This window comes from Suillus clintonianus, assembly GCF_016758775.1.
Source record: "Suillus clintonianus strain FC179 chromosome Unknown DEU56scaffold_4, whole genome shotgun sequence".
Lineage (NCBI taxonomy): Eukaryota > Fungi > Basidiomycota > Agaricomycetes > Boletales > Suillaceae > Suillus > Suillus clintonianus.
The window spans coordinates 247,708-260,370 of NW_024539228.1; the positions used below are offsets into that span (position 1 = coordinate 247,708).

Consider the following 12,663-nt stretch of genomic DNA (forward strand, 5'->3'; position numbering starts at 1 on the left):
GCGCCATAAAATGATGGTTGGAGATATAAGTACAAGTGCATACACGCCAGCGGCCACTCTACCCGTTTTTATGCTTTCCACGATGAATCTTATCATTGGTCCTTCATTGTCACTCACGTGGGCGTTTGTAGTCCTAGTGTTGTGGTGCAAGTACTGCGCCAAGTCTCAGTATGGTTAAGTTTTCCGCCGTCGCTTGGAAGCTATATGATCTTATATTTTCCAGTGACGGACGCTGAACTCTATCTTGGCGATGGAAGCCGTGAGTGTGGTATCGGTATCGATGGGGTGGACTAGGTTGTCTTCGTAGAAGACAGGAAGTGGTACAGCTTGTAAGTTGTATTTGATACTGTTGAAGTGAAGTGCAAATTCGTCGGGGCCCCATGATGGGCCAGTTTGATCCGATATCTGTGGAACATCAATAATATCTCTCATCGTGTTTTAGATGCTGGGTGAGTGTACACGCACGCACCCTCAAAGTCACGGCGAACACGTTCTTTACACAAACCGTAACATCTTTCCTGTAGTGTCGTCGATGATCATATTGAAGGTAGTGCGACCTGTGGACTCTACAGCGAGGATTAGGACGAGCCCCGTATTTTTAGACAGTACGATTCATGTAAGGTTGCAACTGGTGTACTTTGATTTCGGATCTCGGCACACACGGACTGTTGCACGTATGAACTGACATATATATACCTTGCGGAGCAAGATAACATTAATGGGGATATGTTACCTGTAAAGCTCAAAGTTACTTACTTGCAATTTCTTTTGGTCTTTGAGAGCGATTGTGATGAGGGAAGAAGCATGGTCACTGAGTTGCCCCATAGTATGATGTCAGCCAAGGCTGCTTCCCCGTTATCCTCATCACGCCACCACAGAATGCCGGTGCAGACACGCAATGCTACACACGCCTCTAGCATGAATTCCAGTCAGAGTCCTCGCGTTCCTCGAAGACAAAAGCGAACGAAGAAAGGCAAAAATGAAGACATCATTGCACAAAAGACGGAAGTGAAAATGGAACACGAGGTCGGCGAGAAACGCGAAGCTCCTGAGCTTGACATAGTGGAAGAGACAGAGGCGAAGAAGCCGAAGATAGAAGAAGAAGTCGACACAAATAAATATGCATTCACCCCAGGTCAGTGTATTTTTCGCCGAGAGTGCTTCGTCGTTGAACCCATTTTATTCAGGGGTAATCGAGCGTGGACATATATACTTCTTCTACCGCCCGAAAGTCCAGCGGGAAGAAGTTCATTCTATAAACGATGTTAGCAAGCTCCACGTCCTCCTTGTACCTAGTCCATCCCAGCTCAGCGTGCACGGCGAAAGTGGGAGCAAAGATGTCTCCGGTGCAGATGCGGACGAGATGAACCTCGTGGCCCAAGGCGCAGACGCCGCGCCTGCGCCTGAATCAACGAACAAGGAGAAAAAATACTTCCGCTTGATCATCGTCGGCAAGAAAAAACTCCCTGATCCTGAACACGAAAAACACGCCCCCATTTGGGCGACGGTAATATCCGTGGGCGACAATCTACATGACCTGGAGGAGCGGTTGGGGGAAAGGACTTATGAGACAAAGACTCGGGGTATGATTTTACCCCTAGTGACAATTGCATTTTGAAACCGTTGTTAGGTACACGTCACATAGGACCTGTTCGCCTCGCAGGCCGTGGGGTGTATGCAATCGTCAATTCACAAGGGAATGTTCCATCAAGAAATGCGACTCACCTTGGATACCACCTTTCACACCCGACCGAGTTGGGAGATGTCCAGAAAGCACTCGGGATTCACATAGCCTCCTCTTTCGTAATCCAAGTCAAGAATCCCAAAGCAGAAGCTCCGGCTGGTCAACGTGTAGGATTGCCCAAAAGTCGACGTGCAATTTATTCAGAAGACATCATGAAATACGTGTTTGGAAGGGGTGAAAAAGGACGTTCGTCGATTGGACTTCGATTCACTAATTGTAACTGTATTGAACTTCTTGGCCACGAAGGCGCTGAATTGCTTCTCATCCCCGCCCGTACGGGAACGGAAGGAAATGATCAGAGCCTCGGAGATGGGCGGGGAGAAGGTGAGGTGTGGTCCTATAATCCCGAAGTCAAATATTTACTGGAGCTTAGCTTTGGAAGAAGTTAGCCGCCGTGAATCGGAGGAGCAAGTCGAACGCATTTTCAAGGAATTGGCCTTTGATAAGGACCGCTTCCCGGCAGAGCCTCTCAAAGGGGAGTGGATCTAACGCGATCAGTATGAGCGGTGTTTCGGGTTGCGCGGCCTTTAGGTTCATAACACGGATTTTCTTGCGGACCTGCGAGGAATGCAATCGCGGTAGTAATAATATGCTAGTCAATGGGTAAAGTACAGATGTTCGCACAAATTTTGTCATGTCATGTCTGGTTCTGCTTCATCGCCATCGTCATTCACTCGTATCACTTTAATCCATTCGCGGTACTTGAAATTCCCTTGACGATCAGTGAATGAACTCTTCAGGAACTTGTCAATCTGAGCACCAAATCAGCCACTGAAACGGTAAGAGCAAGGTGTAACACGAACTTCCTGCTGACCCATTCTTTCTCCTACCTCACCCATCCATTTCTGCATCTCATCAGATTTGACCGTCCCCGTGTCGCCCTCGTCGAAACATTCGAAAGCCTCCCTCAACTCAGCCTCTGGATCGAACTCGAAAAGCCGTTCGCTCATCATGGTGAGGAACATGGTAAAATTGATACCTCTGTCTGATGAAACTGACGCGTCGCGTGAAGGGGTCACAGAAGGCGACTTGCTGTGCCCAGGGCCACCGGGACGTGCACTGAGCAGGCCATCTAGCATACTCGTCGATGGTGAAATACCTGAAACCAGAATGAGTGCCAGAGCCACGAAATAATGAGTGCAACCTCACCAAGGCTTGAGAACACCTCTCGCAGATCAGATTCCGTCACCCAGCCATCCTTGTCGTGGTCGATAAGTTGAAATGCCTCCTTGAACTGCTGAATCTGGGGTGCCTGAAACAAGGAGAAAACGCCGGATGGCTCGCGTCTTGCTCGTGATTTCTGTGAGTTGGACGGTTTAGAAGGGGTTGTGTTGGGCGAAAGATAATCTGGGTATCGTGACATGGTGTGGTCAAGTAAACGATATTAATATTATAATGAATGTTCGGAAGCAACAATTGGACTAGTGCGCACGTGACAACGCGTATATGTGTTACGCGCCGCGCGGAAACCTAGTTTGCAAATTCCGACACCGAACTGATCAGGGTGCCCTAGCTATGGTAGAGTCCATACAACATACACTGGACTCTGGGCCATAGCTTAGATGATGATAGTCATCTGACTTATTCATTCTAGTGAGGGGGAACTTGAAACGAGAGACAATCATCCCCATGCCTACTGTGTGTACTCTAAATCCCTCCTATTTGTCAAATATCTAACCCCCTGCCCTTTCTCTCCGTGACGATCAAACCTTCTGTCCAACTTGACTCCAATGATCTCTTGTCCGCCGCCGTGACGCCAACCGATATAGCGCCTCGCAGCGCCCGCACAACACCAACAACACCAATACGGCACCCCGAGAGACCCAACCGATCAGTGGCATGTCTCGCGTGGGTTGAGAGCTCGTTATTCTTAACCCGTGATCTCGGCAGAGTAGTAATGGTGTGAACAGTTTACAGGTACATTCTTTCAAGTGACTTCTGATAGGTTTTTGATTTCCTCTCGCTTACTCAGTGTCGGGAGTTCACGGGAATGGATGTAGACCCCGTCGCCGTCGTGGACAGCCGCTGTTATGCATATAGCATCAGTCTGGTTCCGTCCTACCTATCAACTTTATTGTCTAATCTAAATACCCACAGAGAGCACGTATGTGAAAGTGATTGGGATGCCGCATTTCCACCGAGTTACATAAGTGACCTAGAGTCACTTTGGAATGCACCCTTGGTAAGTACATTCGATATACCTCTCCAGTAGCCGGACTAATACCTCCTAATACGCGCATAAGATAATCGATAAATTGACATATCCGATACACGATAACTGATAGTGACTGATTCGCGCGCGCTACTCTGTCATGCCGTGAATGGATTTACTGTTCCCACTTGTGCCAAACATGATATCACGGGATCATATCTCGCTGTATGTCCTCCGGAGTCCGGATAGGCTGGATCACCTCTCACTGAAGCCGGTTGCTTCTTATTGGGGTGCATTCGGCAACATCCTTGGATCATGGCACCCAGAATTATTCGTACCATTCGAATGGTAGTCGTTGGGTGGTCATGGAACGTATCGCTTGTGCTGGCAGGCGCTGGCAGCGTGGATGGTACGTTGCCGATATGCGTACCTGGACGGGACGCGGGATGACGGTTGCTCCCGGGATTCTTCTTTATGTTTTCCGATGACATGAGTTTGTAGGGGTTTGTTCACCCGCTTGGCGTATATTCCTGGCCTGGCGTCGCCTACCTACTCGAATGGACCGGTGATAATTATGCAAGCGGGGTTTTCTATCTCTAAGAGCAACCGCGATGCAAGTGCGGCTCTTGGGCTTCATTGACATAATTTAAATGAGGAAAATTCTGAGGACCAGCAGTCGGTAAGCACATGTATTCATTGTGTGTTAATACCCCTCTTCCGAGGAGATTATCCATGACTCATTCCTTGGTGCAACGTTGTGCAGTCTCACGAACGCGGTGGCCTATAGCCGCTCAGCGATACGGTCACCCGGGCCAACGTCATTCTTCAAAAGGATGTATCTCAGGGTTGGGAACACAAGGTGCCAAACTTTGTGCCCACTTTGTGTCCACTTGTTCGAATTCTTGATTAGAGCCCACCTTAGAGCCCACCTTAATGAAATGCGATTTGCTCCCAATGTCGTCAGTGGAAGACGCGTCATGGATATGATATGCACTTTGCGCCCGCCGGGTGATGAAACAATTCTACCGCGTGACCTTGACTGCAGTTCTTCTTCCGGTGCGGCGCTGTTGTATCAGCGGAATTTTTTGTGATCACACAAGAAGACATTTGGACAAGTTAACTTTGATGAAGTCTATCCTTCAGACCCGCTGTAGCCGGCTCAATATGGATGAAACATCAGGTCGGAGTGTATAAGACAAGGCCGCTTAAAAGACACGAAACCGATATCGTTGCGCAGTAACTTGCCGCACCTTGCTTGATGACAGAAGGCGGTTCAAGGAACCTATTTGTGCTGCCTGGGGGACAGCCTTAAAGTCGTCAGCAGTGCTCCAAAGGGCTTGGCGTTATATGTTCTTGGCGTGCTCCTGTTGAGTGCTGGCTTGGCAAATGAAGTCAGAACTTCCAATTCGAAATGAAATCAAGTCATTCCATTTGGACTTGTGTCAACCTTTGATCAAATAATAATCGTGTCCTTGGCATGTTGTATTTAAACGTGCCCCCCTTGTGCACGAGGTATCGTGGTAACAAGTGGCTGAATCATTTCTCAACTTCAACCCTAAGTCAAGACAGTACATACGACAGAGGTCGTACGCCTTGTCACGATGATGTGCGTGTCATATCCCTGATTGACACAACAAACTCCCAGAGGTAGCTCGATAAATGTTCACATGTCGGCTTCGTTGCGTTTTCCAAGACACCGGTACCTGACATCCCTGTCCTAGAACGACAGAACGCTGGCAGATCCGGCTATGCTCTCGGAACATGTTACTAACAGTATGGCTCCTATAGTGTCGGTAGTATCCGGGATTGAAGTACTCTGGATAGAGGGTTCAGAAAGGTGGATCGACAAGCTCTCGATGTCGATTGGTGTCCGTTCCGCTCCGGGTGAAAAGGGCTCTCACAGTGTGTGAGACGGTCAACGTTCTGGAGTGCTTTAGGAAGGAAATTCGGGAGTTATAGTTTTGAAAGTGACCTGCCGAGGAGGCAAGCGCCAAGGTAGAGAGTCGGAGGAAGCCGAGGGTCACGGTACAATTCCGAATTCAACCGACCCGAGATCGAATACGGTGATCTCCGATTTGGTGATCGGTCTTGGTGCCAAGGAACCAAATTTGCTTGGCACGCTGGCATTCTTACGCCAAGACCAAAACTAGTCTTGGCATACAAAGGAGTACTATTCAAGTATAAAACCAAAATGAGTTCCTCTTACTCCGCGATTGTTCTTGTCCCAGACTTCTTTCAACAAGTCTCACTCATGCAGCCTCCTTCAGACTCACCCCCTCCATCTTCTCCAGCTTCTTCAAAAATTCCTTCCCAATCTCCAGCACCAGACAATTCACAATCAAACTCTGAATCCTACAACTGTCAATGGCTCGATTGTTCTTCAGCTTTCACAGATCCTGAGGTCCTCTACAACCATCTTTGCAACGACCATATCGGCAGGAAGAGCACGAATAATCTATGTCTTACTTGCAAATGGAAGGATTGTGGTACCTCCTGCGCCAAGCGTGATCATATCACAAGTCATCTTCGAGGTATGCCCAGCCGCTTTTTCTGGATCACTAAATCTAAAATACCTCCTAGTCCACACTCCATTGAAGCCTCATGTTTGCGAAGTCAGTTTGATTTTTTCACCGTTCGCTTCTTGCTCACTCCTCGTCAGATATGCAAGAAGTCCTTTAAGCGCCCACAGGATCTCAAAAAGCACGAGAAAATCCATACAGAGGAGCATCATGCCCAGCACAAGCACTCCAAGGCAATTACCGTAAACGATCCTGCTTACGCCTCCCGTGTTCGAGGCGACCCTATTTCATCAAAAGCCGCTCTCAATAGGTCGCTTTCCGGTAAGCTCCAAGGCGCAGCGCCAAGCGCATTGCCCACTAAAGTCCCTTTTGCTCGCGCACGCCCACGTTCTGCTATAGGAGCAGATGGTTAGTTACGCATTTTATGAAATTCCATCCGCTGACATTGCGCCCTAGGTGGACACTATAGTGCTTTGCCCACTCCCTCTCCGGAGCTCGAGTCTAATCATCCTTCCCGCCACGTCCCTCACTCGTCATATGAGCTCTTTCTCCATAATCAGGTTCCTTCATGGGACGGTCCAAAATCTGACCTGCGTCCCTCAAATCGCAACAAGAGATCGCTTGAATATAACGTCGACGATTTCTTCACTGAAATGAAGAAGAGGAAGGTCAATCCTTCCTACGACAGCCGTGAGTATATTGCCCTTTACTCCTCATAAATTATTTGATAGAACGAATTCACAGACATGGTGGAGCGTCTCAATAGCCTTGCATATGCCCAAGACGGTGCACATTATGACGAGTTTAATCCTCGCTCAGTGTCTTTCGACGTCCGCACACCGGAGGAGCTAGCTGCGGTGAACGAGTTTCTCGTCACCCTTGGCCGGGACGTCACTGCAAATAATCGTGCATCCCAAGACTTATCTGGGCGGTTCTCGCCAACGTCATATTTTGACACCGATAGCCTCAGTCAGCTTGGCCTCACTGGGATGCCTGGACTACTAGGTCCAGGGACAGCATACGCTCACGACGCCACATATGCACAGCCTGCCCACCAATACGCCACTGCCGCCTACCCTTCTCCGCCCTCACTTGGAAGGTCATCGCATCCATCCGTGCAGCAGGCTCCATACAATCCTGTTTATCCGCCTATGCATGCATCCACCCCCAGTAGCTACTCAGACCATTACACGTCTTCCCATCAGAGTCGTATTTCAGCACCCGCTCCCCACGATTATGGTCTTAATACGCCATCCTCGGCATATGGCTATCACTCAACGTCCACTCCTCAAGGCCACTTCCACCCTACTCCCCCGCTGGACCCGACATCTCCCCATTCTTCTAGCTCCACCCCTTCCAACGCTACGCCGCCACATCACTCCTCGATACAAGAGTCTTTTGCTGAATTCAGCTCGCTCCGTGGACCTCGTGGTGCTCCTCCACCTGTGCAAATGGCTGCGCCAGAGTACCATCACAAAGCAATGCGGACGATGATCCCATTGAAAACAGCTGCCGCTAATGCACCTGAACCGGTAGCACCTACGCTCCCTACAACCACTCACCGCGGATCGATCAATGCATTGTTGTCGGCGCCATCATCATCTGTGCCGTCATCCAGCAAATTGTACCCATTGCTGCTTCCAGAAGACTCCGATTTGAAGCTACCGTCCCTCAAGCCTGATGCAGGTCCGTTCAGGCTCCCACCCATTAAGGATATGTGTCGCGCACCCTCGCCTCACACGTCTCGGTCCTCGGACACATCTCGCGGGACTACCCCCAGCTCAGCACGTTCGTCACCTGAGTCCACCCACACAACCATTCCCAGCCTGCGATCGATCACTGGAACATCAGAGAGCGATGAACTCGTTAGGAAAGTCGGGAAGATCCAGCTAGATCACCTGACGAAGGAAGTTACACCGGAAGACCGGCGGAAGCACGCAGAGCTTATACGTAATCTGCTTGTGAAGATTAACGAAGATTATCGGAAACGCTTCGGCAGTCCCCAGATGGAGTCTAGGATGTTGCGAACCCGGCCGCCTTCTGTAGATGTGGAGATGGCCGCTGCATAGGGCGAGGGACTTTTTTAATTTACATATCATCATGGCTTCTACTTTTGCACTTTTACTTGTACACGAGTTTATTGCGAGACATACGTTACATATAGTAAGACTGAATGGCACGCAAAGGGAATAGACGAGGAATGCGAGACTCGCAACGCATTATGATCTCTTGAGCGTTAATTTTATCTTGGGAGCGGATCCTGAGGGTGTACCAGGCGCCACCGGATCTACATCCTCCATTGCAGATACTGGGGGACTGGTCGCCAATGGAGATGGAACCGGGGCACTAAAACTAAGTCCCCCGCTAGCTCTGTTGAACCCACTTAAACTAGACATGCCGGCGGAGATGGGTGGCGGACTTGTTGCGGATGCAGGGGTGCTTGGTACAGGCGCCGTTCCACTGTTGAACTCTGCCCAACGAGGACATTTACGGTTGGTTTCTGTCAGAAAGGGAGTTACCAGGTACAGCTCGTAAAGAATGGAAAATAACGTACTCATATGGCCCATCTGACCACAATGACCACAGCGTCTCTGAATGAAAAACGTAAGCGTCAAATCCTCGTGCTGCGTGCCAGACTCACGGTTGTATCTGGTTTGAGCGGCCGGCTGAGTTGCATTGGCGTGCCGCCTTCCTTGACAATCTTGGCGTTCTTACGATGTAGACGCCGCTCTTGGTTCTTCTTCATTCTAGCAATCTGTTCTTCCAACCTACGGGGACATCGGGTTTCACGTTAACTTCTACAGCTAGCCATGTATGAACGAACCACATACCGTTTCTTGTACCTCTTATCCTTGTCCGCATCGCCTGTAGGCGCAAGATTATCGGCAAGCGTGGCTTCTTCCTCCAATAATTGCCGGGCCCGAACATAAGCACGTATGACGGCAGGGTCACGGATGATTTCTGTCTGCCATTCGTCATCGACCTGAGTTTGGGAATATGTATTAATTTTAGAAACTTTGAAACAAGCAAGCAGACAACGAACCAGTCGCTTGATCCGGAGAACTTTGCGGCTGCCATCTGGTCCTAAGCTCATCTCTCGTTCCCGTTCCAACGAGGAGCCGCGGCTCATAGCGGGTGATGCAGGGCCAGGGCCAATCGGTGCTGGTGACATTGCAGGAGAGAAGGGTGTCTCATTCCTAAGTGACGCTTGGCGTTGAAATTTCTTAACTTCAACAACAGGGGCTGGGGGTTCGTCTTCCTCCGATAATTGAGGCTCGTCCTTCCTACTCAATGAATCGAACTGAGCTTTCCATATCCGTTCGATCTCGGATTTATAAATTTGCTGCTGCTCGGCAACATTATATCGGTGCGCGGACTTTGGCCTGTTATCTGCCTCGGCTGATAAAAAAAATAATGGTTAGTTATCTTTGTGGCACAATAGACCTGATGAAACTTACCAAGCTTCTGTTCATAATCTTCGCCTGCCTTGACAAAGATATCCTTCATGGAGATACGGATGAAACTGAATGCTTCTCCACGCCCAGTGGGGTCGCCTTCACCGTGCAATCGAAGCATCGCTTTAGCCTGGGTGGCGAATAGGAAATTCTTCGTCGTTATCCAAGGAGCCAATTGTTGTTCAACAGAGAGCTTCGTCTCGCCTTCGTCATCCTCCACGGTTTCAGCGGTTTGAGTATAGCCAGAGTCTTGGAGATGACGCTGGCCGACTTGCATACTCTCCATTAACACGACTTGTTCGGGACCGACCATCTTCAGCATATCGCCATCGCTCGGAATAGTTACCGTAGACTTGAGACGCCAAAAACCTTGATGAGGGCCGCGCCTATGATACTCCATAAACTCCTTCAGCCGTTGCCGCATCTGGAGTTCATTTTGATCGGGAAAGTATTTCATCAATCTTGATATTTTTAGCCGCTCCTCGCTACTCTTCTTCAGGAGTTTGAAGGCAATTATTTGCAGGCGATACTTGATGGTGTTAGTGATCTTCCGAGAGTGTGGCCCTGGTACCTCGGTAACAGGGTACGTCTGCCCGATCACGAAGAGGTTCTTGATCTCACGTAAGTAGTATCGTGTCTCGCCTTTCGTGGTGCTCCTAATCTTCAATTAATAAATTTGCCTGATGGGATTGGAGAACCGTACCTAACGGCAAGGAAGTCTGTGGCATAGGGTTTGTGGCGGAAAAGTGGCGCCCGCACGAGATTATTGTACAGTGCCGGGAATGTTTGGCCAGGATAGACATAGCCAAACTTCATAAAAGGCGACTCATCTTGCGGCTCGAGGACAAACGGTACCCCGAGGTCGAGCTTAATCATCGAGTCAGTTCGATTAAGTGTCCTGACTCATCAATTTGAGCCGTACCTTCGGCATGTAGTCGTCCTTCTCATCTTTCTTACGATAGTAGTTCACCAGCGCGCTACCCATACCGAAGTTTGGCACGATTGGTGGATGTTCTTCCTAAAGGACTCCTCACTATTTCCGATCACATCAGGCAAATAACGAAGAAGACTCACGGAATACTCCCAAAGGACAAAATTACTCGTGTCCTTGAGGCTCAGGTCGGTCGTACGATGTAATCCCTCGCCAATATTGCCACCCTTACCAACCTTGCGGCCCGCTTTGTCCTTTTTCTTCTTCGCCGTGCGCACCTTGCTAAAGCGGATGTCAATATTGGTTGGAAACTGCAAGGCGGGCCGGTGGAAGGAGCGGGCTTCCTGTTTTGAGAGCCTTGTCTTGTACTGTTTGTGAAGGTAGATAAGAAGAAAACTATAGTCAATGCTGAAATCCATTACGCACAAATGGAAGTTGGAGCTTCTGAGCGGGATAGGCATGCTCGACGACAAGTTGTCCAAACGTTTGTCGCACACGATGACGGCCACCTTCTTTCGACACCTCGTAGAAGTGGTCATTAGATAGGTTAAATTTATCGCGGGATTGAGCATCATGCGCTCTGACACGCTTTTTCGGTCTGACGGTCTCTACAATCAAATGCCACAATATTTTAGCAAAAGTTATCAGAGAGATAGAAAAACTACCTTGTGGATGCTCTTCTGCGATATCTTCCTCGTTAAGTTCTAGTTGAATGAAATCGCGGAAAGGCGCATTTCGGCTCCAGATAATGCTCTGCGTCCAAGCACCTGACTCGAGAGCTTTGTTGACCGGAGTGGTGAGATTATTGTTTTCCAGAGTGGATGGCGTAGTTGTGTGGCTCGGCTCGTACACAATCTCGTCCTCCCAATTAGATAGCAGCACCAAATCAAAACTTCTGTCGTGCAAAGGAAGGGTTACAGGCACATCTGATTTTTCCCGCTCCTACACATGATGAGGGAATTAAAAGGAGCACCTGGGATATTACCACCCACCTCGAGAGCACGCAGCAAGTCATGTTCGATGCTGCCAGCGGACATGACCTCCTCCACGCGTTTGTTCTCGACCTGCCGCTTGGTATCGCCAACTACGGTATCAAGGAAACCCCTTGGAATATCGCGTTTCCGGGGGTAGATACTCTCAGCTATACAACGGTTAAACATCCTGGAAGAACTATTGGCACAATTCATACCCTGTAATGGCCTCTTTGTTATCCTTGATTTCTTGACCGTGTACCCTTTGAATAACTCTGAGAAGTCAAGGACCTTGTCCTTCTCGAAGGCGGGAAAGCGTTCATAGACAGTCTTTGGTCTCTCCACCAGCCGCTTCACCACCCTCACGCGCTTCTCCATAATACGCATGCCAACAGGGGATTGAACCTCCATCTTCACAATGTCATCCGGCATTTCTGTTTCAAACTCCTTGTCCACCTCATCCTCGAAGTCTTCTCCCTGGTCCGCACCGACGGCTTCGTCATCGTCGTCCCACTTGTCATTGTAAATCTGTTTAGCATCCAACGAAGACAGCCCGGAAATACCAAGGCTATTGGGAAGATCGCCTGCGGAGAGGGATAGGCCTGACAGAACACTATTCAAAGAAAATCCCGTCAGTGTTGAAATCACTGAATCTTCATCCTGTGTCCGCGGTGAAAAGCCACTTGCTAAGGTACAGACCCGAGACTCACTTGGTTCGCCATGTCCAATGTGCTTCAATGACTGCTTTTGCAGATACTACTGTATAGGATATCTCAGTAACATCCTTTTGTATAGGTGAATGAACAAACTCCGTGAGTACTTGGACAGACGTAGCACACTTAGGGCGTACAGACGTCGTACAAAGTTCTACGGATGCGAAAGTAAGTAGCA

The 12,663-nt window shown here is 49.2% G+C and overlaps 4 protein-coding genes across 4 annotated transcripts; 2 read left to right on the forward strand and 2 right to left on the reverse strand.

Moving 5' to 3' along the window:
• Positions 1 to 879: 879 nt before the first annotated feature.
• DEU56DRAFT_897708 (uncharacterized protein) lies at positions 880 to 2,233 on the forward strand (the record flags this gene model as incomplete). Its single annotated transcript, XM_041356448.1, has 4 exons — positions 880 to 1,135; positions 1,188 to 1,583; positions 1,631 to 2,068; positions 2,118 to 2,233. 4 exons carry the CDS (start codon positions 880 to 882, stop codon positions 2,231 to 2,233), a joined length of 1,206 nt encoding a protein of 401 aa, XP_041214315.1.
• Positions 2,234 to 2,376: 143 nt separating this feature from the next.
• Positions 2,377 to 3,107, reverse strand: DEU56DRAFT_907024 (uncharacterized protein; the record flags this gene model as incomplete). Its single annotated transcript, XM_041356868.1, has 3 exons — positions 2,377 to 2,496; positions 2,548 to 2,843; positions 2,894 to 3,107. The coding sequence occupies 3 exons, from the start codon at positions 3,105 to 3,107 to the stop codon at positions 2,377 to 2,379; spliced, it is 630 nt and encodes a 209-aa protein (XP_041214316.1).
• Positions 3,108 to 6,076: 2,969 nt separating this feature from the next.
• On the forward strand, positions 6,077 to 8,623 carry DEU56DRAFT_769456 (uncharacterized protein). The gene is made up of 5 exons (XM_041351330.1): positions 6,077 to 6,427; positions 6,477 to 6,508; positions 6,556 to 6,823; positions 6,872 to 7,105; positions 7,160 to 8,623. The coding sequence occupies exons 1-5, from the start codon at positions 6,088 to 6,090 to the stop codon at positions 8,482 to 8,484; spliced, it is 2,199 nt and encodes a 732-aa protein (XP_041214317.1). The 5' UTR covers positions 6,077 to 6,087; the 3' UTR covers positions 8,485 to 8,623.
• Positions 8,624 to 12,640, reverse strand: DEU56DRAFT_769461 (TAF1 transcription initiation factor TFIID subunit TAF1). Its single transcript, XM_041351331.1, has 15 exons — positions 12,582 to 12,640; positions 12,483 to 12,531; positions 11,991 to 12,432; positions 11,794 to 11,942; positions 11,467 to 11,743; positions 11,228 to 11,409; positions 10,945 to 11,169; positions 10,793 to 10,888; positions 10,574 to 10,737; positions 9,874 to 10,526; positions 9,459 to 9,814; positions 9,247 to 9,398; positions 9,057 to 9,183; positions 8,970 to 9,006; positions 8,624 to 8,915 (listed from the first exon to the last, which is right to left on the reverse strand). The coding sequence occupies exons 2-15, from the start codon at positions 12,492 to 12,494 to the stop codon at positions 8,635 to 8,637; spliced, it is 3,153 nt and encodes a 1,050-aa protein (XP_041214318.1). The 5' UTR covers positions 12,495 to 12,531; positions 12,582 to 12,640; the 3' UTR covers positions 8,624 to 8,634.
• Positions 12,641 to 12,663: the final 23 nt, after the last annotated feature.

Excerpts from the sequence above, each read along its gene's own strand:
- DEU56DRAFT_769456 (XM_041351330.1), top strand. The coding sequence starts at position 6,088 with ATGAGTTCCTCTTACTCCGCGATTGTTCTTGTCCCAGACTTCTTTCAA. Across the intron at positions 6,509-6,555 it reads TGAAGCCTCATGTTTGCGAA|ATATGCAAGAAGTCCTTTAA; the intron begins GTCAGTTTGATT and ends ACTCCTCGTCAG. Across the intron at positions 6,824-6,871 it reads TTCTGCTATAGGAGCAGATG|GTGGACACTATAGTGCTTTG; the intron begins GTTAGTTACGCA and ends ATTGCGCCCTAG.
- DEU56DRAFT_769461 (XM_041351331.1), bottom strand. Across the intron at positions 11,170-11,227 it reads AGAAGCTCCAACTTCCATTT|TACAAGACAAGGCTCTCAAA; the intron begins GTGCGTAATGGA and ends CTTCACAAACAG. Across the intron at positions 10,738-10,792 it reads AGGACGACTACATGCCGAAG|CTCGACCTCGGGGTACCGTT; the intron begins GTACGGCTCAAA and ends TCGATGATTAAG.